This window comes from Solea senegalensis, linkage group LG4, assembly GCF_019176455.1.
Source record: "Solea senegalensis isolate Sse05_10M linkage group LG4, IFAPA_SoseM_1, whole genome shotgun sequence".
In the NCBI taxonomy this organism is placed as follows: Eukaryota; Metazoa; Chordata; class Actinopteri; order Pleuronectiformes; family Soleidae; genus Solea; species Solea senegalensis.
In genome coordinates this window covers 25,866,483-25,891,954 of record NC_058024.1, presented here as the reverse complement: position 1 = coordinate 25,891,954, position 25,472 = coordinate 25,866,483, and the positions used below count along the sequence as shown (strand labels likewise).

Sequence of the window (25,472 nt, the reverse complement as noted above, 5' to 3'; positions counted from 1 at the left end):
ACTGAGTAACTGAGACAGAGTTTTAACCCTAGTCCGGACTGAGTTAACTGAGAGAGAGACAAGTTAACTGAGAGACAAGTTTACTGAGTCCTGTTGAGTGGAGTCAAGCTGACAAGTTTACTGAGTCAAGTTAACTGAGTGACTGAGACACACTGAGTAAGTTAACTGAGTAACTGAGACAAGTTTACTGAGTCAAGTTAACTGAGTGACTGAGTACTGGAAACTGAAGTTCTGAGACTTTAACTGACTGAGACAAGTTAACTGAGTGACTTAGTTGAACTGAGACAAGTTACTGAGACTGAGACAAGTTAACTGAGACAAGTTAACTGAGTAACTGAGTGACTGAGACAAGTTAACTCAAGTTAACTGAGTGACTGAGACAAGTTAACTGAGTCTGAGACATTAACTGAACCGAGACAAGTTAACTGAGTAACTGACAAGTTACTGAGTAACTGAGACAAGTTAACTGAGTGACTGAGACAAGTTAACTGAGTAAACTGAGACAAGTTACTGAGTCAAGTTAACTGAGACTGGTTAACTGAGACAAGTTAGCTGAGACAAGTTAACTGAGTAACTGAGACAAGTTTACTGAGTCAAGTTAACTGAGTGACTGAGACAAGTTAACTGAGTAACTGAGACAAGTTAACTGAGTAACTGAGACAAGTTTCAAACTGAATGACTGAGACAAGTTAACTGAGTCAAGTTAACTGAGTGACTGAGACAAGTTAACTGAGTAACTGAGACAAGTTTACTGAGTCAACTGATGAGTAACTGAGACAAGTTAACTGAGTGACTGAGACAAGTTAACTGAGTCAAGTTAACTGAGTGACTGATTAACTGTAACTGAGTGACTGAGACAAGTTAGCTGACTGAGAGTCAAGTTAACTGGAGACAAGTTAACTGAGACTGAGTTTAACTGAGTTAACTGACTGAGACAAGTTAACTGAGTGACTGAGACAAGTTAACTGAGATTACCTGAGACAAGTTAAAGTTAACTGAGAGTAACTGACTCTGCTGAGACAAGTTAACTGAGTACTGAACTGTTAACTGGAGACAAGTTAACAGTGTGCTTAACCTGAGACAACTTCACAGCATGTCTTTAGTACTGAGACAAGTTAACTGAGTAACTGAGACAAGTTAACTGAGTGACTGAGACAAGTTAACTGAGTAACTGAGACAAGTTAACTGAGTAAATCACAGCATGTCTTTAGTTATTTTTGAGGGCGGAGCTGCAGCAGCACCTGAATCTCCGTCATCACAGGAAATACGGCGCTGAAAAAAAACGCGTTTGCGATCGAGAACACAGACTAACGTGTGAAGTTGCTGGTGTGTTTCAGTCAAGTCCCAGATCGGGAGTCGAACCTCACACCTTCTTGCTGTGAGGCAACTACTAACCACTGTTCCACCGTGTGTCCTAAAAACAAGGATGAACAAAAACAGAGAGGGAAAACAGTGTGCAAGAGTCAGGTGATCTCTACTTTTATTTAAATTAAATCATATAGGACTTTTTAAAGCATTTTATTATTTACCAAAAAAAGAAAAAACAAAAACACTAACCTTTTTTTTATGAATTAGATTTTCGTCTCATTTATCACTATATATATATTCAGAGGTTGCTAGGCAGAAAAAGGAAGGGGGGGGCGGCGCACAGTGGGTAAAAGACGGTGCTAAAAAGCATAATCTAGGAATTGGTTGTAAACAGAAGTCAAGGCACAAACATCAGCAACAGACGTGGTAATGATACTATAAAAAAGTGAGAGAATGTTAGGTACACACATACTTTACTTACATCTGTTAGAATTTTATTTCTGCATGTGAAGCTTTTTTTTTGTAGCTTTTTATACTTTTTTATTCTTTTTTTTGTTCATTTTATTGGAATGTCAGATTATTTTTGTGCAGAGAATACAGAGCTTATATTTGTGATGATGCCGAGTCATGCAGAACAAAGAGTCCGGCTACCAATGACAAACTCATGTAAACATCATATATATACACATATATATATATATATACATACGTATATATATATACATATATATACATACGTATATATATATATATATATATACGTATATATATATATATGTATACATATATACACATATATGTATACATATATACATATATATATATATATATGTATATACATATAAAAAAAAGAAAAGAAAAAAAAGAAGAATAAGCACTTTTTTTATCAATCATATTTTCCTGCTCATCCCTCAATCGCTTTAAAAAAGAAGTGATTAAAAGTTGAATCATTTGCATCGGAATATCTAATAGTAAAATGATTTGATTGATTGATTTATATATATATATATATATATATATACATATACATATATAAATAAACTGTTTTCCTTTGCCTCATTTAGTAAAATTGAAAATAAAGAAAAAGAACAAAACATACAAAATAAAGTTTGATTTAATTTTTTTTCCTGTGGTCATCAGAGGTCAAAGAGTGAAGGATACGAGCGACTGGATCAGCGTTACGATGAAATTCTGCAAGGGTTGTCGAGCTTTCAGTCTCTTTGTTGTTGTTGTTTTTTGTTTGTTTTTATTATAAAAAGCAGATCGAAGCGTACGTCGTGGTTCTGGCCAGTGCAGTCATTCATGATGTGTGTGTGTGTGTGTGTGTGTGTGTGTGTGTGTGTGTGTGTGTATGTGTGTGTGTGTGTTCCCCTCGTCTTTATGGTCGTCACAACCGTTCAAGTAGTAATCTGATGGAGCAAAAAGACACACACACACACACAGGTCAGTCGTTTCACAGCTGAGACTTGTTTCAGAGTAGATTAAGAGTAGATTAAGAGTAGATTAAGAGTGGTTTCTCTGTGAACACACCTGGACTCTTTTATCAGACATGTTGTTGTTGTTGTTGTTGTTGTTTCAGAAGAGGCCGCAGTCCTTCAGGTTGTTTTTGATGATGACGTCGGTGACGGCGTCGAACACAAACTGCACGTTCTTGGTGTCGGTGGCGCAGGTGAAGTGGGTGTAAATTTCCTTGGTGTCCTTCTTTTTGTTCAGGTCCTCAAATTTGGTCTGGATGTAGGCCTGCGCCTCCTCGTACTTGTTTGGGCCTGAGGGACAAACGGAAGACGGACCAGTCAAGAGACGCTCAATAAATAAATAGAAATAAAGGGAATAACAGACGCAGAAGCCATTTGCTTTACTTTCTGACACTTAGACACAATAATACACAGCTCCTTATATGGACATCCTGTTTATAGGTCACATATTCAGGTATTTTTTTCATCTTCTTATGTGTTGTTGAGTCAAAGTTATGATTCATTTCATATCACCTTTTTAGTCGTGATATAAAGTCACAAAATAGACGTGTTTTTCTTTTCTTTTTGTTCATAAAAACGAGCCGAGTGAACTTTGAACTGTGACGTATTTCACAAATTTCACAAATTCAATCCGATTTGAAACATTTTCTCGTACTTTTTGCTCAGGTGAGTTTAGGGCTGAAACAATTAATCGTTTACTTAATGAATCGTCTATCACAGAGCGTAAGAATTACTCTGTGCTCAGGAAAGAAACACACTCACATCTTGAAATAGTGTTTAAAACATCAATGTTGTGTTAGTGCACGTTGAAAATGGAGAACCCCCGCCCCAACTGGGCCACAGTTTACATGACACTGTTGATGAGGAAAAAGGAACATCCCACAATTGCAAAAGAAACCTAGATTTCAATGATGTCATCGAAGGCTGCATTGTCTTTCTTGTATTTTGATTATTCGTGTGTTTGCTCCATATAACAAAGAAATCATTAAAACATGGTTCCAGGTTTGACAAACACTGACATTTTCATCCAGAAAAGAATCGACAGACGACTCGATTGTGAAAAGAATCGTTAGTTGCAGATAATGTGTGTGTTTATATAGTAAGAATTCATTTTCATCAGAAAAAAGGGTTTAAGAAACTCTATATTTTGCACATTCTTGTAAAAAAAAAGCAGCTGAAATGCTCTGTGTTCTCAGGCTTAAACACAAGTTCAGCTCAGGGACGTGAACCCGAGCAAATACTTCAGAAACAACAAAGTGCAACTTGAGTGTAAACAAACAGACGAAGTGTCGCAGCATAAAATGTCGGAGAAATGACATCATCCAAGCATGAGGACAAACAGCACTGCGATCAGTATTTATGTTACATTGATTATATGATTATGACTTCACTTTGGCACCATCCCATAATGATGATGAAGCTGCTGATGTATTATTTATAGAGCTGCAACTATTGACTATTTTCATCCTCTATTAATCTGTTCATTATCGTTTGGTCCATGAAAATCTTTCACATTTAAGGAACTGAAGAACCCTCATTATTCAGTTAGTTATCCTGGTGGATCTGGTCGTCGCATGTAAACAGGTAACATGTATGACACTGTGTAAACATGAGTCGTCGCTGCTGCTGATGCTGCTGCTGCTGCTGATGCTGCTGCTGCTGCTGCTGCTGCTGATGCTGCTGCTGCTGCTGCTGCTGCTGCTGCTGCTGCTGCTGCTGCTGCTGCTGCTGATGCTGCTGCTGACACCTGCAGTCTTCTCTGTGCAGCCTCCAACACGTCTGAACATGAACGAGTCTCGCTGCTATTGACTTTATTCACTTATATTCACTTTGAAGAAGTTAATGGTTAAATATTCCCAGAGAATGTCAGACAGACAGACAGACAGACAGACAGTCAGTCAGTCAGCTGATGTCTCTGGGTTCATTACAGGAGATTTAGGGCCCTTCAGACTGCAGCGTTGTGTTGATGACTTAAGCAGAGCACTGGTCACAGGCATAAAGTGTTTGTAAATCAACAAGCGATCAGTGCAAAGACATGAAAGTGAAGCTGTGTCCATGTTACTGTACCAGTGTACTCAGGGAAGCAGATGGTCAGAGGGCTGTGGACGATCTTCTCCTCAAACAGATCCTTCTTGTTCAGGAACAGGATGATGGACGTCTCCGTGAACCACTTGTTGTTGCAGATGGAGTCAAACAGCTTCATACTCTCGTGCATCCGGTTCTGGGCGGGACGGGCACCGGTGTGGGAGGGAAAGAGATGATTAAAGGGCTCATAAAGGAAATGAGTTGACAGGAACAACAACAACAACAACCACCTCCCTCCCACTTTTGGAGAATTGTAACTCACCATCTCCTCGTCCTCGGCCAGCACCAGGTCGTAGGCGCTCATGGCGACGCAGAAGATGATGGCCGTGACTCCCTCAAAGCAGTGGATCCACTTCTTCCTTTCTGAGCGCTGACCTCCGACGTCAAACATCCTGCGTGGACACACGTGCACTTTTTATCAGGACGTGTACTGGGACTCATACTTTGTGTGAATACACACTGTCTGTCTGTCTGTCTCTCTCACAGGATTTGTCCTTTTCCTGGCATTCCTTGGCATTTCCGTACAGTGCAGTTGCTATGGTAACGGGCGCCCTTAGGACAGGTTGAGACACGGCAGCGGCAGGTTTCTCAGCTCGGCTCTCGTGTGACTTATTAATGAACGTGGAGGACATGGAAGACTTCTGTCTGCGGCTTCTCACAGTGATACAATGTTTTCATACATTAGAGTGTGCAGAGTGTGCAGAGCTCATTATAAAGGTTATATAATATATATCATATATCACACAGTCATGCAGAGCTCATTATAAAGGTTATATAATATATATCATATATCACTAGAGACTCTGCTGCAGGTGCCAACGTACGCTGATTTGTGTCTCTCATATCATCTCACATTTTCATTTAAAAAAGAAAGACAGAGAAATGAATGATAAAATGGATGAAATGTTTAACTTTAACTTTAACCCTGAAAACACACGTGGGTTGTTTTGTTTTTGTTGTTGTGTAGATGAGCGTGTCGTGACTCTTTGAGTTGAAGTTAAAGTTAAGGACAGACATAAATAACAATTATATTCTTGTCACTGCTCCTTTTCCAGTCATGAAAAGTGTCGTCTTATGGACGTGTGACATCGTCCTTTATTGTACTCACGACACTTTCATGAAAGAAAGAAAGAATATTATTATAATAATAATAATATATAATAAAGAAAGATATTTTTAAGATGAAATAAGTTCAATAAATAACTTGAATAAATAAAACCACATTATTGTAGTGAAACAAAGTGGAAGTAGATTACGATATACACTGTGTTTTTTTTATTATGAATGAAAATTGAAAAGTTTAAGACTTGAAGAAGGAGCGTGTAAAAAAAAGGTCAAATCACTAAAAGATCAGAACAAAAGATTTTCCATCGTTCATCTGTAGTCACATGTCACATGTATCTTTGTCAATAACGATCATTTTTACTAGATTAAAAAACAATGAGGGGACATTATGTTGTGGGCTGAACGTTTGACACCTGTGTGTACATTAGATGCTCATTGCATGTGTCTGGTGGAGGAGCTCATGACGACATGACGCAGAGGGAGGGTCTTACTTGAAGTGCAGGTCCTTGAAGGTGAAATGTGTCTCCACGATGCCAGTGGTCTTGACTCGAGTCCGCAGCACGTCCTGCTGTGTGGGGATGTAATCTGGCTTGGCTATCCTCTCCAGGTCGTTCAGGTAGCTGGTGGGAGGACACCACCATGTTACACACAGTGCAGTTGGAAAAAACACCTGAAGATGTCATCGTGAGGCAAAGTGTGAGGTGGAAGTTTGCCCCGGGGGCAAAAGTCTCATCTGTTGTTTCAAACACACCTAAAACAAACACTGTCACTTCACAGTCGAATCCTATCACATGGGAAGTCGAGTGCTCACTCTGTGACTCATAAATATGTCATTCTTCTTAATTAAATTCATTAGTCAGTGTGAGAGAACAACCTCTGAATCGTTTCTTCAGCTGAAACATGTTCAGAGTTGTGGTAGTTGTAGTGTGTAATATTGTTAGTCATCCGTGTCCATGAAATTGTGTTATTTAATGTTGACTTTATGTCTGAGGGACAGCACACACTTCACTAGCTAAGTCAACACATTTGCTTCTTTTTAACTTCATTTATGGAAATCAATGTCGAGTCCATGTTTGTTTTCAACCTTTAGAACACACACACCATGAATATGTTTAAACATAAATACAGACGGTATAAGAATGTGCAATATAGAGTGTCTTATATCCTTTTTCAGCACAATCGCGGCAAGCTGATAAAAATCAAATTCATTTTCACCGACTATAAGCAAAAACGTATTCTGAATGTTTCAAATCAGATTGAATTTGTGAAACGTTCTTGTTTTTATGAACAAAAAGAAAAGAAAAACACTCTATTTTGTGATTTCTGCACAACTATTGATAATTTATATCACGACTAGAAAATGTGCTATAAAATCAATCATAACTGACTCAACGACACATAAGAAGACGGAAATAAAAAAAAATTTAAAGCCTGAATATGTGACCTATAAACACACGCCCCCACGATGTCCATATAAGGAGTTGTGGCAAATTACCATGGGTGCATCTGTGGCACAGATCTATACAGTGTTAGATGTGTGTGTGCTTTTGTAACATGGCCAAATAAAGCAAATGTGCCATTTCACACCTGTATGACGACAGTCTCCTTATAAAAGGACTAAAAAACAAAACTGCAATCAACCTCTCCTCCTCTCTCCTCGTCTCTCCTCTCTCCTCCTCTGCTCCTCTCTCCTCCTCTCCTCGTCTCCTCTCGTCTCTCCCCTCCTCTCCACAACCGCAGGAACACGACTGTGTTTGTGATTAATGTAATTCCATTTAAGCCAGCGAGTGCAGATATCAAAGCCTTCACCATCACTACTTCACACCACGTGTCTGCCAGTTTAATCATAATCCTGTTCCCCACAGACAGACAGACAGAGAGGCAGAGATTTAGGCTGTTTTTGAAGTCCACACATCAGATAATACGAGGGTGTTTTTTATAAGCCTTGAAAATAAATTGAATTAGGTCAGCTTACGCTAACAATGAAAAGTGGCAAAGAGTAGAAATATTTTTAATATCTTTCCTTTCCCCTTCTCCCAGCTTGTGCTCAGACATGGATTATGGTCAAGTGCCTGCCTCCCTCACTCCCTCACTCACTCCCTCCCTCACTCACTCACTCTCAATACTGCCCTGACTGCAAAGTGCAATCATCTTAGATGCCAGTGTATAGCACAGTCTGGAGGTGTAACAGTCCAACAGTTTGCATATCAAACAGAAATCAGTGCAGCTATTTCCTCCAGCATCAGCAGCAGCAGCAGCAGCATCATCATCAGCAGCAGCATCAGCAGCAGCATCAGCAGCAGCATCAGCAGCAGCAGCAGCAGCATCATCATCAGCATCAGCATCAGCATCAGCATCAGCATCAGCATCATTATCAGCAGCAGCATCAGCAGCAGCAGCATCAGTGCATCCCTGAGGTCCACAGCGATAACCAGCTCTCACCTCTTACCAGCAGCCTCTCACAATAACCTCAGTAGAGAAGAACACACGGAGCACTCGGCGATGAGGGGACATGGAGGTAATTAAGACCTGCGGCAGATGTCGGCTGCACTGCTGCAGATTAGCAGCAACAACAGGTCTTTAAACTGAAAGCTGCTGGTTAAACAAAACAGCACAATGTCCTCGTCGCTCTTTGTTGCTCGAAAAATAGTGTGATGGAATAAAACCAGACTCCAGGGCAGAAGTAAAGTAAGGATTCTCTGACCTCTTCAGGTCAAACTGAGGTTTAAGGGATGAAAATGAAACACCAAAGTGACTCTTTAGACTCAACTGTCACTCCCTGATACAATTACTTGTTTCTTGGAAAACGCAATTGATCCAATTTTAAGATTAGACATGCAATGAATTCATTAAAGCCCAGATCTGTGTGGCATTCATGGAGGAGTCTGCTGTATGTGAGCGCTGTTTGGGTGTATTTTTCTCTTATAAACCAATATTTTTTTTTAGTGCTGACATCATTTTTTACTGCTATCACACGTCACTCGCTGTGTCAAACATGCAGCTCAGCACAAACAGCAGATTCGGTCACAAAAGCTCAAGTTACTTTTCTACTGATGCTTAAAGATCCAGTCACCAGTCACCCCGTTTATTTTTTATGTTCACTGCTCGTGATCTAGTGATTCACAAGTCCACGTGATCTCATTTGTAAATGACAACGATTCTTCTGCATTTCCTTTCATGAGCTGCAAATAAACGAGTTTCTCACTCCAAACGCCGCCTTCACGTCACGTGATGGAGTGGAGTGCAGTAAAGAGTTTACGAGCAGCGGCGGCGAGTGAGTGCGGCACAGAGCGTCGGAGGAAACGTGTGCTCAGGAGAAATCAATACAAAACGGATGGCGACGAACAAAGGTTCTCCACCACTAAATACACCAGACTCCTCTGTTAAACGAAGAGCTTTTAGACATAAATGTTGGAGATGAACCCAAGTCTTTTTAACTGATCTACACTTCGGCACGGTTCAGTTTTGATTCTTGTGCGTCTTCCTCTGACGGTGTTGGGCACAGTATCGGCTCAGCTCACTTAGCTAGTGGAAACACGGCACATGTCGCTTAAGCCACTACAGCATAAATAAATAAGAATAATAATCCCATTATGCAGGGCCTAAAGAAATCACACTTGACTTGAATGCCTCATTGAATGTTTCTAATCATTTGTTGAGGATTTGTGCACATTTGCGAACCGAAAACGTTACGTAATGAAAGCACTCACTAGGCTGCAGAGTCGTTGAGCTGGTACTCTCGGGCCCGTGTGAAGCAGCTCTGGACGCCGCTGTCGGCCCACAGTCGCTGGATGACGTTGGCCAGGTCCTCTGGCAGGATGCCCTGCTCCTCTGCTCCTGCTGACAGGGCAAACAGTTGGCGGGCATCATCCTGACAAGTCACAAAGAAATACACACAGTTAATTCATCATTTACTGCATTGACTCAAAAAGATAGAAACAATATACACAAAACAACAACATATGATAAACAGCAGGTTATGAGCTCATCACTCAGTAAGTGGACTGCAGATCTGATGCAGATGCTCACTGGTCTTATCTGAGGCAGGGACTTTTTTTTGGGAACGTAACAGTGGGGAAAAAAAAAGAAATGAAATAACTGATAACATTCTGTGTTCACTTCCAACATACAATAAATCACACACATAACTGCCTGTCAGAACAGTCCCTTCCAGTGTATACAGTACAGTGTGTGCTTGTGGTAAATAAACATTTAAAAAACAACAACAACAGCATCTCTTCATCCTGCAGATAAGAGCTATGACAACCAGGAAACTTACTGTTTCTCCCACAGTGGAAAGAAAAACATCCTTTTATCGTCAACGTTTACTTTGTTTATTTAGCGCGGTGCAGTTCATACGAGTCTGATTTAACATATTTTAACATAGTTAAACGTATGGAGTCTCTCTCGACCAGTTAGAGATCCCACAGGAGAAAACCAGAAATAATGCACTTGGCATTGACGGTCGAATAAAAACACACATTATATCACTGATGTGTGAGGTTTCTTTCTACTAACCAAAGGTTAATTTAAAATATGGCCCTTCAAACCGCATTTAAGCACAAACAAGTATCTGTAATATGTATATATATATATATATATGTATATATACATATACATGTATATATACATATATATATATAGATAGCACTGCTCATGATAGTTGTAGAGTATTTTAAAAGAAATAGCATCTATCTATCTATCATCCATCTATCTTGCTCGTTAGCATGCTAGTTATGTAGTATATCCCTTTAACACCTAAGCCTAAAAATGTCCATCTGGACTTTTATTTGGCTTATTTTAATCAGGCCAAAAACTGTAAATACATGTACAGGTGGACGTGTAATTACGGTAATGCAAAGTGCGCTTGGTGTTAAATGGATATATTTGGGTTTTTTTTGTGTAAAAGTAAGTTCAGTGAGACGTACCGCTCTGGCTGACTCCTCATAGTCAATCTTGAGGTTGGCCATGGCTTTGATGATGGCCATAATGGACTGGATGGTGTTGCTGTAGACCACCGCTCTGTACTGCTTACACTCGTCTTCTGAGTAACCGTCCTCATGAATAATCCTGAGTGCAGTGGGAGAGAGAAGTGTTAAAATCAGAAACAATGAACGTCTGCAGCTGAATACTTGACGAGACAAAAACAACATGTTTAGTATTAATATTTAATCAGATTCATACACAAGCATGCGGCTCAGCGTTTGTCTGATCACAAACGAGGACACTGTGACATTTTCTACACTACACTAAATATTGACTTGCTTCTCTATTTGTGGTAAACGAAGAAAAAAGCGACACGTGGTCGAAAATAAACCAAAGGGCTGGAAAAGAAAGTGAATGACCTCCACTGATCTGTGATGTGCTGAATGGGAACTCATTAAAATGCAAGTGGGCCCACTGTGAGTCAGACACTGTGAGGCCCAGCCAGAAAGACTGAGAGCCTCCACACTTACCCAAATAATACTTTAAATAATACAAAGTATTATTTAAAATACATTAAATCCTTTTTTAAAATCTACAATCTTACATTAGGCTGACATATGTGGGAAAAGGTACAACTGGACACAGAAAGTGGCTCCGAGCTCTTTAGATCTTATAAGTTTGGAGACTTCATTGCTTTATTGACCACCAGCTGCATCACAATACAGGTGGAACTGTGTGTACAACACAACGTTTGGATAAATGACGAGAACGGAAACTGTGTGACCATGTATTTGACATCCCATAATCTGAGATGAAAACTGGAGCAGCTGTATTCAGACTATTTTGAATGATAGAAACTGTGTTGGCAAAAATAAAACCAATATATTTCCCTCTTGATGTGACATTAAAATCTACAGAAGAGTATTGGCACCACATGTAAAAAACAGCATGAATTCTGAGATTAAAGCCAGAATTCTTAGATTAATCTCTTTTTATGATCTCACAATTCTGACTTTTTTTTCCAATACTGTCTGACATTAATCTCAGACTTCTGACTTTTTCCAATACTGTCTGACATTAATCTCAGACTTCTGACTTTTTCCAATGCTGTCTGACTTAAATCTCAGACTTCTGACTTTTTCCCAATACTGTCTGACATTAATCTCAGACTTCTGACTTTTCAATACTGTCTGACTTTAATCTCAGACTTCTGACTTTTTCCAATACTGTCTGACTTTAATCTCAGACTTCTGACTTTTTCAATACTGTCTGACTTTAATCTCAGACTTCTGACTTTTCAATACTGTCTGACTTTAATCTCAGACTTCTGACTTTCCCAATACTGTCTGACATTAATCTCACAATTCTGACTTTTTTTCCAATGCTGTCTGACATTAATCTCAGAATTCTGACTTTTTCCAATACTGTCTGACTTTAATCTCAGACTTCTGACTTTTTCCAATACTGTCTGACATTAATCTCAGACTTCTGACTTTTTCCAATACTGTCTGACATTAATCTCAGAATTCTGACTTAAATCTCAGAATTCATTCTGTTTTATGTTTGTATTCATTTGTGTATGTATTTCATTGTTTGTGTTTACACGTGGCCCCAATACTCTAAATTAAATTGTGTGAGAAATCCTTTTAACACGTAAACAACATGTCAACATCAACTGCTTGATGCAAATGCTAAAACTGGATTAAATAGAAAAACCATCTCCAATGCTGTCATATCCTGTACCTGTCACATTTCTGACAAACACAAGTCACACTATTTTTTTGTCGCATCAAACTCGTCTACTGTTTAGACCATTGAAACTACATTACTTTCCTGTAACACTACTTTACATACACATAATTATCCTTCTGTCACAAATATGAATAGGAAAATCTCTGAAATCTATTATTGGACCATCTCACAAAAGAGAACAATTGCTCACACAGCTCTCTCTCTCTCGTTGAAAGAGTTTGGTGCTGCAAGGTTTACATTTCAGGTTCCATATAGTACATTATGTTTGTTGTTTTTTTAGTGAACCGTCTCAGCAGGGCCTCTGCATTAGTGACATAGCAGGAAATCCTCTGGTGTCAATAACTGCTGCAATCTGTTTGAGTTACTCAACCCAGGACTCTGTTATTGTGGTTTATGGCAGATGGTCTTTCGTGGTGTGAGTTTATATGCAGATGTTTGAAGAGGCCCAGGAGAGGATTATTATCAATACTAAAGGACACTGGACAAATGTTTACATTCAGTAGTGCAATCTTCTAAACCTTTGTGTGTGGGTTGTGTCAGAGAGCAGCACTTTTATTTAAGCTATAGAAGACAATGAAAATGTCTGTGTGTGTGTGTGTGTGTGTCGTGTTTTTCCACATCTATTTGTGACTGTTAACCAGTTGTCACTGATAATAAGCTTTTCCTCGTTTGCAACCCTGGCAGGAGCAGAATTAATGAAGCCAGAATCATTAAATGTTTACGTCCTCTTGAGACACAAAAAATGAAAATAGTTCACATCAAAAAGGGCAAAAAGTGGATGCTGGTACCTGTTGAGAGTGCCGTACTAAGGGTATCTGTATACGATGATCAGTGCCTGGACTCCTTCACTGATTTAATTAATAATTTAATTCAAGTTTCTCACTTCCAAACGGGATAAGAAATGGTGCGTTGACTTTCTCATGGCCTATTTTTCCATCACGTTGCTCGAGAGCCGACTGAAGTCAAACTCTATCTATAGATTAGTCATTAATCATAAGAACGAGGGGGAAAGATTGCGTGCCTGTGTAACATAAGCTGTGTGTGTGTGTGTGTGTGACGCTGTACCTGCTTTACTCATGTTTGAATTAACAAATATACATATTGAAAAATAAATGAAGATTGACTGCATCTTTTGCAGATGAAGTGCGATCTACTGGATAATCTGATGATGTGATGCCAAGATGAGCCCTCCCACGTACTTCCTGTCTGATCTCGGCTGGTATTTTCAGTGAAAGAGCAACAAAAACAAGGACAGAGTGATTCCATTGAGTTAACATAAATACATAAAATACAAATGATTCACATTCCAAAATGAAGGAACACCATTTTGCCTGCACTTGTGTGGATTGAGCTGATATATTATACGAGGTAGAGAAAGTGGATGATTGTTATTCTCTTGTACACACACAGCAAAAACATCACGTGTCTTATCTCAGGTCGGCAGGATGTGTAAGATGATGATTCATTCACAAGTTTATCTTAAACACACACATTTGACTTACTTATCATACATATATATGTGTGTATAATAAGTAAGTCAAATGATATCTGGTTTAATAACACAGTACACACACAAACATGTGCATGGGAACATACACTGTGTAAACATTACATAGATTACATAGGACCGAGACTAACAGTCAATTAGAGCTGTTTGTTTTGTCCACAAATGAAAATGATTCACTTTTAATGACTTCTTTGTTTATGTGCAGCAAATAAACCAGAAAAAATATTCACATTTGAGAAGCTAAAACGATCAGAAATCCTGTTTTAATCATGAAAAAACCCTCAAACCGATAATCTAATTAGTGGACGATTCAATAGTCGATTCATTGTTTCAGCTCTGCAGTCAACCAAACAATGTTTTTAATATTATTGCTAGATAATATTATTCTATTCACAAATGATTGTAGAACCAGAAAGCAGCGATCCTTTAAGGAAACACTGGATGTTTGTGCGTGTGCTCGTGCCGCTGAAATACATTATTTTGTCAGACACATTGGGAGGAAAAGCAAAACAATTAGCAGCCACTTACTTCATCTGCTTCACAATGGTGCTCTTCCCTGACTCGCCAGCACCTGCAGAGAGAACAAAAACAGGCAGAGGTTAAAAATACGCTCCCGTTAGACGAGAGATGTAAACAAAGCAGGCAGTCATCTCGGCCGCCTCACATCTGGAGCCTTCTTTTCAAAAGAAGTCTTACCTCATCTCTGCTTTCTCTCTCACACACACACACACACACACACACAGTGAATCCTGCTTATTTAGCTGTCGTCTGTCAGTTCAAGTGTAAATTGAAATCAAACTAAAGCACCGCTGTTATAATCAAACATCTCAGACACTCTTAACAAAAGCTGGTTTCATATCTTAACAGATATTCAATCAGTTTAACTCATATACAACAAACAGGTCTTGAATAAATCTATGGTAATAGAACTTTTTCATGCTAAATCATTTAAACTTTAACATGTTTTTTCCCTCATAATTCCCATATGTTCTGGATGTGTTCCAATAAAGTGATTGATAAATAATTATACTGTATGAAAGTGCTGCGCAGGTCATAACGTTACAGTGTTTTTCTGAATTTAAACGGTTTCACAGAATAAAAGTTTTCTATGCATGAGTGTGTGTGTGTGTGTGTTAACGTAACTGTCTCTCATACAGTTTGTGCTTTCTGCTACAATGGTGGAGTAAATGGATCATTGCTGCTATGACGACCACAGTAGCTTCTTCAAGCTGAGCCTGGAGCATGTTTATAGTGCAGCAGTGAAAAAGGTTCCCCTGTCTAAGCGTGTTTTAACCCTCGGTGCTTACGCGGCGCGGATCTGCACATCCGCAGGTGCACTCATGGTACATTTGTCGTGGGAATAACACACAACTCCTTATATGGACATCCTGAGGGGTGTGTGTTTATAGGCTTTTTTCATCTTCTTATTTGTTGTTGAGTCAAACGTATGATTCATTTTATACTGCATTTTTAGTCGTGATATAAAGTAGCAATAATTGTGCAGAAGTCACTTAATTAGAGCCTTTTTCTTTTCTTTTTGTTCTTTGAACTGTTTCCAAATTTCACAAGTTCAATCTGACTTTGAACATTTTACAGTACTTTCTGCTCATTTTTGGTGAAAATGAACATTCTTTTTCATCAGATTGCAGAGGTTGTGCTGAAATAAAGGATATAAGACACTCTATATTACACATTCTTATAGCCTCTGTATATAGTGTATGTTTTAACACAGTCATGTGTTCTCGGTATGAACTGCTCATGTATGATCACTTTAAAACACAGTTAAAACAATCAAGCGTATCAATTAGAATCAAAGTCAAAGTCGTCTGAAACGGAACGTAAACGTTACCACAAGTATTGTTTTCCTTGTTTATTCTCACAGACTGAGACGGTGGTACATAAACACTACATAAACAGAGACACACACACCCTGCGTGGGGTGTCAGTGCACTCTTCACTCTTCACTCTTCACTCGCCCAGGGTGAAGTCTTTCTGCAATGACCCTCAAAATACCCTGCTACACAGCGTGCTGCACGTACATGCACACAGTGAAGCCCCCGGGGAGGAGGGAGCAAAGATAGTCTGCAAAGACAGCTGTCAGCCTCTTACTCATCCATGGTCAATGAGCTCAGACTGGCTAATCAAGCTGAATGCCTTGAAATAAAGATGGTTTTTTAAGGGGTTTTGAGAGCCCGAGGGTGTCATCAGGTGTGCAACATCATGTGGCAGAAAGACCCCGGGGACTGCGAGCGTTCCGAGGGCTTACAGTGAGTCCGAGAATATCCGTCAGACACATTGTGATATTGCAGCATGTTCTGAAGCCTGCGCTCACTCCGCCAAAGCGTTTGCAAATCATACTGTAATGAAGTGCTCATCCATCTGCTGTCCAGTCTGTGGGCCATACTGTTAAGCAGCAGCATAAGGCCATAAAGGAACATTTTCCCTGGCTTATCGCATCCCAATGAAAACTGAATTTATTTGATAAGATTTGGAGTGAATGGACAAATACAGACAGAAAATGTAGGCCAAATGCTGACGTAAGAACAACAACATTAGTTTCAAGACAAAGGTCCACCAGTCTTCTCCTAGGACACACACTGAACTTTAATAACCTCTGAGCTTTATTAAAGGATGTTAATAATTTAGCATTAATTATGAAGCGGAGAGCAATACATTCAGAGAGTAATGTCACATTGGTCCCTGGAGCGCTGACTGTGTCTGCAACAGTTTGTCTATACTTGTGAGTTCACTCACACACACACACACACACACACAGGAAAACTGGCAAGAGCAGAGCAGACGAGAGAGAGAGGGAGGGAGTGAGAGAGTGAGAGAGTGAGAGAGAGAGAGAGAGAGAGAAGGGGGAGAGAAAGAGATAGATAGATAACGTTGTAAACATGGCCTTTGGAGTTTGTCCAGTGGACCTGAGGCTGCTAACAGTTAGAAATGAGCAGTGAAGTTTGAAACACATCTTGGTGCTACCTCTGGTTTGATAAACAAATATTACTGCTGTACAACACAGATACTCCCCCTGCTGTTTTCTCAGCTCTCCAGCACCAAAGTGTGGAATCTGTCTGTAGTTCATGTCATTTTCAGCCTGGAAAACAGCCTGTTCCTTTGCTTCAATTTGACATACTTGCCATCTGGCATTAAACTGTACAACGACTGTACAACGACTGTACAACAAGAACAGGGACTTAAATAAGAAGATTCAAAAAAGTTTTATTACCAAAAGTGAATAGACAGGACTGTAAAAGTGAGGAAGTCAAATGGAGTTCAAGCATCAATATATTCACACCTCTGGGTTCTTCTCCTGTAACACACCAGTGCTGGCCTTGTGGATCAGTGCACTACAGTCATAAGTGGTCTTCAGCAGTTGTCATTCTGGACTGATATGGAAGCTGAAGACAATAAAACGAGGACAGACAGTATTTTGAAACCATTTGAGTGTGTACAGTCTGTGCAGAGCAGGAGATGAAGGAAAATAAATACTAAACACTAACCTAGCAACTGGGCAATGTGTACAAAAGTTGTGGTTCTCTGTGACTCATGGGCAAAAAAAGAAAGCCATTTAAATAAGATTAGCTAGCTTCAATATGTCAGACACAAATAAGTTACTCTCAAACACAACATGTAGATCAGTATAGGACCCTGTACAGACCTAGACCTGGTCTGTCCTAAGAGATCCAGTCACTGGTGAACAGCATCAAGTACGACTGTCCTGGATTTGTTAATGGATCTCACTTCCTTATACACACGGATGTTGTGTCTGACTGTGAGGACATAACATTTGAATCAATCATCAGCTGTAACATGAAATAACTAAAAAGGAATTGTGTTAAAAGACGAGGACCACAGTCCGGGGCAGAAAGCTATCTACAATCTTCACTGTTATGATGAAACAAAGCTGAGTTGTTTGACTTATTGCTTGATTTATGTGTTATGTACTCAATGAATCCATTATTAATCAATTACCAAATGAATCAACTATTTTATTGAGTGTTTTTTTAAGGAATTTAAGCAAGTGTTCTGATTTTTCAGCTCTTTAAATGTGAATATTTGCTCCATTTGTTTTTGGACAAGACAACAAGACGAGACCTTTGAATGAGAAGATCCTCATCACATCCAAACCTTTACCTCATGAAGAGCGTACGGTCTAAATCGACTGCCTGGGACTTTGTTCTCAACAGCAACAGCACGATAACTTCTGGTTAACACTCGTCAATCTCACAATAAATAGCATGCGGCCGCTGAGGTTAACACAGGAAAACAGTCAGCTAAGCTAACTTTGCTTAGCTAGCTCACATTAGACGCTTCTATCGTGAGTAAATGAACTCTTACTGTGAAATATGACAGAAGCTGCTCTAACTAGGCCAAACTAATCACCACAATGGGAACATCAAGCAGCTGAGTTAATCAGTGGTGCAGGTAAATAATTACATCCAATCACATTACTGTCATTCATTGTGGAGTCTGTAGTTTTACATTACATCTGTCATCTGCTTCGTTAAATCATCGAGTCGGCGACAATATCAAGATTCTGGATAATAATATCCAGAATCTCAGGTGCAAAAAGAAGAAGTCACTGCTAATTACACACAAGGAGTGACTGCTGTTGTGTTGCAGTCATGTTCCTGCTGCTTTTATTAATTCAACTGCTAGAAAGAGGATGAAGGAAATGACTCTTGCCTGTATTCAGAGACAACATGGAACACGCTGATGTTGTGCTCAGGGTGTCATTTGGACTTAGATGAGTGTGGCTCTAAATGGGTATCTAACCTTGTTTGGGGATGCACAGTTATTGGTTAGAGGCCCCTTGACATGAAAAACAATTATCACTGTTATACCTGGGGAAATATGTCTGTTATCACTCTGCAAACAGGTGCTGGTTTTCTGTGCTTGGGTAGAACCTGGGTGTGCAGCAACAACTTGAGAAAGTCCAGCAGTAGAGACACGGACAACAGTCAATCAGCAGCGTCTGAGCTCTGCCTGGAACACTTTTCATCACACACAGTGGACATTGGTGTTTGGATTGTTTTTCAGTTGCTATCAGCACCGTGTCGCTTTATTTGGAAACTTGAGGTTGTGACACCAGCTGATTTCTGGTAAACTTGTGTTACGATACATGATCTGTGAGAAGAACTGACTGAAGCTGCCTCCACTTCCATATTTTCCCAGTGATAAAACCAAATTAGGAGCAGAAGGGTGCCCGCCAGCCCCTCCACGAAAATTCCAGACATGCTTTTTAGACCGCCAAGAGTTTTGTTATCCAGTGAAGCATGATGAAAGTGACAAGTCCTGTAAGTCTAGACATACAATAATGAAATTATAGTGAAGGATACTTCCCACTGTCCTGTGTCGAGACTGAGGAGCAACAGCTTATAACCATCAGTGTGTTATCTTCTCGCTTTGCCTCCATACAGCATCAACGAAGGTCCACCTCCAGTCGTTTTAAGGCTTTACTCTGTCCGTGGATACATGTGCATGTGTTTGGACCCATCCTGGTTGGACCGGGAGCAAGACACAAAGGCAGCAGTGTGGGCCCTCGCTCGGCGAGAACACAGGGCCGCCGTTGATGCTTAGACCTGAACCATTCCAATCAGCGCTATAGCTCACGCACGTTAGTGACAGTGCTGTGCCTCCTTTCAGTCAGCCTGACAACTGCCTCCACGACTCACGACCATGATGACTGCAGAAAATACATTTCACTGCTGATGAGAGGGAACTTAAGTTGACCTGTGAGATGAGATAAACGTGTAAACACTGAAAACCAAACGATATAGAGACGCCCCTCTGTCCTGGTGAGTCTGACAAACAAAGCTTAGCTTCACACGGTGACACGGACGATACAACAACAGTGTAGTGTGGGTACGATAACAAAAAACCTTGAGAATATTTTCTCTCAAGTCGGGCTTTGATAATTACTAAACATCTGTAGAGTAATGGCCCTCTGGTCCCTCCTGTTTCCACTTCACAGCAGACATGTGGCCCAACTGGTGACACGCCGCCCGGTGAATATCAAATATGAAGCGGCTTTTAAGTTAAAAGTATTGGCATACTTGGCGCTGTCATAGGATTTCAAATCAATGTCCACTCAGAGAAACTGAGGCTTCTTAATTCTGTCAAGTCCACTTTCAAGTGATTTGTCTGCTTCCTTAAGAGCGCTAAATAAACAGTGGTGACAGTGCACAAGGCTCACGTCACTGTCGGAAATGATTCGAGAATTCTTACAGTGTCTTGTTTCACTTGCAGCAGCCAAGCAAAAAAAATAACAAAAATTACAACAGGACTCATTATTTCTCTCAATATCCCCAATTATACGCAGTACATTTTACTAAACATGCATGGGGGAGAGTGATGAGGCAGATTGTGTTCGTGTCGAGATGAGTAACTGCCGTGGGAGAAATGAGAAGTAAACAATGGGAGGAAAAGACGGAGACGTGGTGGAAGGAGAAATGAAAAACAATCCAAATGCTGAGATCAGAGAGACCAGTCACTTTTACTTTACTCAACTTTCTGACACGCACGTCTCTTACGTAACATAACTGCCTTAATCACATTTCCATGTCCCAGTGACTTTACTTGCTGTATTCTATCATCTAATTAATTTCAGTTTCTATCACTTCTCAAACTCCCGCCGCCACCGCCACTCTTGTCAACCACACACACACACACACACACACACACACACACACACACACACACACACACACACACACAACCATGAGCAGCCTAATGATGCCTGTTCTCAAGTTATGTGTTAAAATGCCAAACCCCCGACTCAAAACCAGAGACACACACACACACACACACACACACACACACACACACACACACACACACACACACACACACACACACACACACACACACACACACACACACACACACACACACACACACACACACACGCCACTTCCTACTCTCAGATCCAATCGGAGAGGAAGTGGAAGCAGCTTGCATGAAAACATGTACACGAGTGAATGCAAGAACACATGCACACGCGTATATCACACGCCGACATATCTGTCTGTTTGAAAGACAGCAGTGGAGGGACAGATGGTTACCACGCCCCGGGCAAAGAGTCGCAACTGCTGCCAATACAGAGAGGGATACAAGACCTAAAGTCAGCGCTCTCCTCGACGGAAGAAAAATCACAGTTTAAGCTCTTCTCACAAAATGTTTGAGGTCAAATCAGCATGAGTGTGCAGATTCCCTCTGTGGTGAAAACAGCCGACACTAAGAAGAAGACGACGAGCTGGAAGGAGCAGTTTGGGAGAATGAAGAAATCCAACATGTTTTACTGTGTACGGAAAAAAAACCCTCTCACAGGCTCTGAACATGTTTGTTATTGATTAACTATTAACCTCGACAATTCTGGAGTCATAAAGGTAATAGATGGAATAAATGGAATACACACACATACACAGAAATGGAAACAATAGAGCCTGAAGCATGATTGAGTTTATTAATCAAACTGTCAATACACCTCCTGACATTTAGAGGCGGTACATCTTAACAATGTATACGAGAACATCAAAAGAGGAGAGGAAATGACAAATGTCTGGAGCATATTGAAGGCCATAGATTAAAAGCATTGTCATAGAAGCAAGAAACAAAGTTGGATCGGCAAAACATTGTCAAGGATGCGACACAGACATTCTTCCATCAGCAGAAGAATGACAGGCAGAAAGAGAGAGAGGGATGCTGAAAGAGATATGGTCATAACACTGAGGCATCTGCTGATGATGATGATGATGATTTTGTGACAGGCAGGTGGGACAGCACATCTGTCCCCTCACACACCAAAGGGAACAGCTGGTTTTATAACGGACACACTACATTGTGAGTATTCCATTATCATTACAACCATTTACATACCAGACGTCAGACGTCCAACCTTGCACCTTATTACTCTCATCCCAAATAAAGTGGACCAGTTAGTTTGCTTTGAAAGACATGACTGGACAACTGGACAGGACAGATGGTCCACTTATGGAGCTTTTCCATATACACTTTACTAGCATTACTTGGCTCAACCGTACCACAACTAGTACAACTAGTACCACTTCAATGCTATAATGTAGGTCAATATAGCATGGCTGTGCAAATCTGCCCAAATCTGCCGTCTTCCAGTGACGATACTCTCTGACCAATCAGTGGCCAGCAGTGTGTTGACATCACATTTTATTATCGGCTCAGCTCGTTAAAACTGTGTAATGGAAAAGTGCCGTTAAGTTGTGTTCGTGTTCGTTCAATTTGTGAACGAGTACAAACAAACACAGTGTACGTGAGCTCTCCCACACTACGTACACTTACATGCACAGTTTAATCAAGCTAAGGCCGTAGTCTAACTAAGACAGGCAATCGGACAACCTGCAGAGCCCGAGTATACATGCAGTGGAGTGTGTCTGACTCCGCCTCCAAAGGTAGCGCTCCATCTCTCTATAATAAGCTAATGAGTATTGAATCAGTTTCCTGTTGACCTTTAAGTCACAGAAAAACATGTACATGCAGGAAACATGACTAATTATTGTCTTAGTCTGACTAAAATGGGACTACTGTGCATATAAACACACCAACTGCCACACTTTCTCTCACAGCTTTGATCCAAGTGTCTCCGTGCCTCATTTTTATCAGCGTTGTTGTCGTGAAACCCTTTGACAGAGCGGTGAGATATCAGGAAAGCTACAGCACCAGGAGCAATAATCACAGCCCACCAGATGGAGCGGATTCATGATTGCTGTTGATTGTCAATGCAGGGATGAGGGAGGAAGGCCAAGCAGAAGGGTGCAGAAAAATCTGCAACCCTCCGAGAATGTGACATCTGCAGTAACGTGGCGGAACATCTGGAGCGGGCCTCCTCTGACGCGACGCTACTACAATCAAATCAAAGCATGGCCATCAATTTTCCAACAGGCAACGCCCTTCAAACACTCTTCTACAAACAACTCCTGTGGTGATTAACACACAACAGACGCTGCTATTCAGGGACTGAATTAAGTGTAAAAAGTTGTTAGGAGATTAAATCGGTGCCTTTGGTCCAATTGGTTCTTCATACACTTCTCTAACACAGTGCAGTAATTGTAGTTTGGGCCTAAAATAAGACGATGTGTTCTTGTGTCTCTTAGTCCCGGCGTCCTCGCTCAGACTTCCATCGTGTGTCGTTTAATCAAAGCTTACATCTTGCAGACATCTGGTGAGGTCAGGGTTAGGATTGTGTTACATGACCTCTGAGAGTGCTGCCATCCTAGCTTAAGACCAAGTCCAGGCCAAGCATCAAGGGTCGTGAAGGACAATTCCATACATAGAGTAGAGTATATGATTACACCCGCGGTCACACAGTAACTACAGCAGCAGCATAAGTTCAGACCAGGGACAGACTCATTCAAATCAGACAGATGTTCAACTCTCTTCTTTGGAAGGGTACAACAAGCACACAGCTTTATCTATCGCACACTCCTGCTTATAGATGCTTTTTGTACATACACAGTATTTTCTTTGCCCCGTCAGCTCTGGTCGGCTTAGCGGAAATGATTGTGAAATTTGTGATTTAATTAATTTGACTGTTTTATCTGCATTTTCTCACTTTTTTCTCTCTCTGCACCAAAGCTTCTGTGCATGGTCAGAACAGCTGACGGCAAACGACAGAACAAACGGTTAACTCTGAAGTGACACTCAGCGTTATGTGATGTATTGTTGGTCATTTGAAGTGATCGGGGAGAAACAAGCAGAGGCCATGCAAGAGTGTGTCAGAGAAAGTCACCTGCGTGGCAGTTATCACAGGAGTATTAATGGCTGCACAAACTTGCCAGAGCTGGCATATTTCAATCCTGTTCCTCCCTCTGTTGGGAGACGCCCCTGGCTGTAAAATAACTTTGAACTCAGTAAGAATATGAGATTTGTTTGCAGCAGTTCTTGAGACAGTGACACAATATTGCAATATCTGATACACTGACACCGAAACTTGGACTATTGACGTAGCTCCCTGTGCAGTGTTGGGAACGTTACTTAAAAAAGTAATTAGTTGTAGTTACTCACTACTTGTTTCAAAAAGTAACTGAGTTAGTAACTGAATTACTCTATAATAAAAGTAACTCGTTACCAGGGAAAGTAACTATTTGCGTTACTGTTAAAAAGAAAATATGTCAAATACACATATATATATATATATATATATATGCACATACACATATACACAAGAAAAGTAAACAGTTACACCATATAAAGTGCATTTAACTCTAGCAAATTAAATCAAACTCTCTCAACCTGAGACAACACATGTAAACTTTTAAACAACAAAAAGATGTGTTTAGCTCTGTAGTCTTATTCTTAATTAAATAAATCAAACTCTCAATAATCAGTGTTTCTAGATGTGTGTGCCATTGTGAGACGCTTCATTAAATTAGAATTGCTTACAACGGATGTGGTTTTTGCTCCAGGACATAATGTACACATTACATATACGTTCTTGCCTTTGATAACAATGAACTTGAAGAAGTGATTTTATCGCCACAAACCATGAAAATGCCAACTTTACATCGGAATCCTGACTCACCATCTCTGCTGCTTCATCGATTCTCTGTTTAGCTGTTAGATTACCCCGTTACTGAAAAAATAACGCCGTTCTTTTATTCCAAACACTGTCCCTGTGCCATAATGATCTGCTCCGCTTCATACTGAACTGCTTTGTATCACTTATGAAAGAATTACACTACTCTCACAGGAGGAGCCTCACTTCAAACTGTGAAACAAAAGGAGGCTTCGCTTCTTTTGCTGGCTTTGACAAACTGCACAGCATGGATTTACTGGTCCTTCACACCAGCACTTTATTGCAAAAATGTGAGTGCTGGTCCTAATCTCACTGAAGGCTTCAGCATGGCCAACTAGGAAATGCACTGCTGATGCATAATACATACATCTATTACCTGCCTCCCTGCTGCATAACCTTTGTACTCAGACACACTTTTGCATGTATAAGGACACAGAGATAGAAGGAAAAGGCTCGATGAAATATGCATTACTATGGCATTGGAATATAAGCCATAACGGGAAGGAGAAGGATGGATGTGTATTTATACACATATATATATATATATATATATATATATATAAAAACACTTATATGAGAAAGTACAAGAGGAGAGGAGAGAAACTGATAAATAATGATGTTAATCTTGTGGAACATTTACCTTTCACACAGCATCAAGAGGAACCACTGAACATCAAAGCTGAGTTTAATTGTGACTGATTGAAGCGTTTAAGCATTCTGACCAAACCATTAGCAAATCCAACATATTTTGTGAATATAACTCGAGTAAAAATAATGCAGAAATCCTTGAGACTGAGAACTT

At 40.3% G+C, this 25,472-nt stretch overlaps 1 protein-coding gene across 1 annotated transcript in view; it reads right to left on the bottom strand.

Annotated features, from left to right (window-relative positions):
- Window positions 1-2,404: 2,404 nt before the first annotated feature.
- The window catches only part of LOC122768120 (guanine nucleotide-binding protein G(i) subunit alpha-2), a 45,921-nt gene continuing 22,853 nt past the window's right edge, over window positions 2,405-25,472 (bottom strand). The window contains exons 2-9 of the mRNA XM_044023869.1: window positions 14,647-14,689; window positions 10,862-11,003; window positions 9,644-9,804; window positions 6,425-6,553; window positions 5,131-5,260; window positions 4,851-5,004; window positions 2,839-3,074; window positions 2,405-2,717 (exon numbers count right to left, since the gene is read on the bottom strand). Of these exons, the coding sequence (XP_043879804.1) occupies window positions 2,884-3,074; window positions 4,851-5,004; window positions 5,131-5,260; window positions 6,425-6,553; window positions 9,644-9,804; window positions 10,862-11,003; window positions 14,647-14,689 (950 nt within the window). The 3' untranslated portion in view covers window positions 2,405-2,717; window positions 2,839-2,883. The remainder of the gene's footprint in view (window positions 2,718-2,838; window positions 3,075-4,850; window positions 5,005-5,130; window positions 5,261-6,424; window positions 6,554-9,643; window positions 9,805-10,861; window positions 11,004-14,646; window positions 14,690-25,472) is intronic.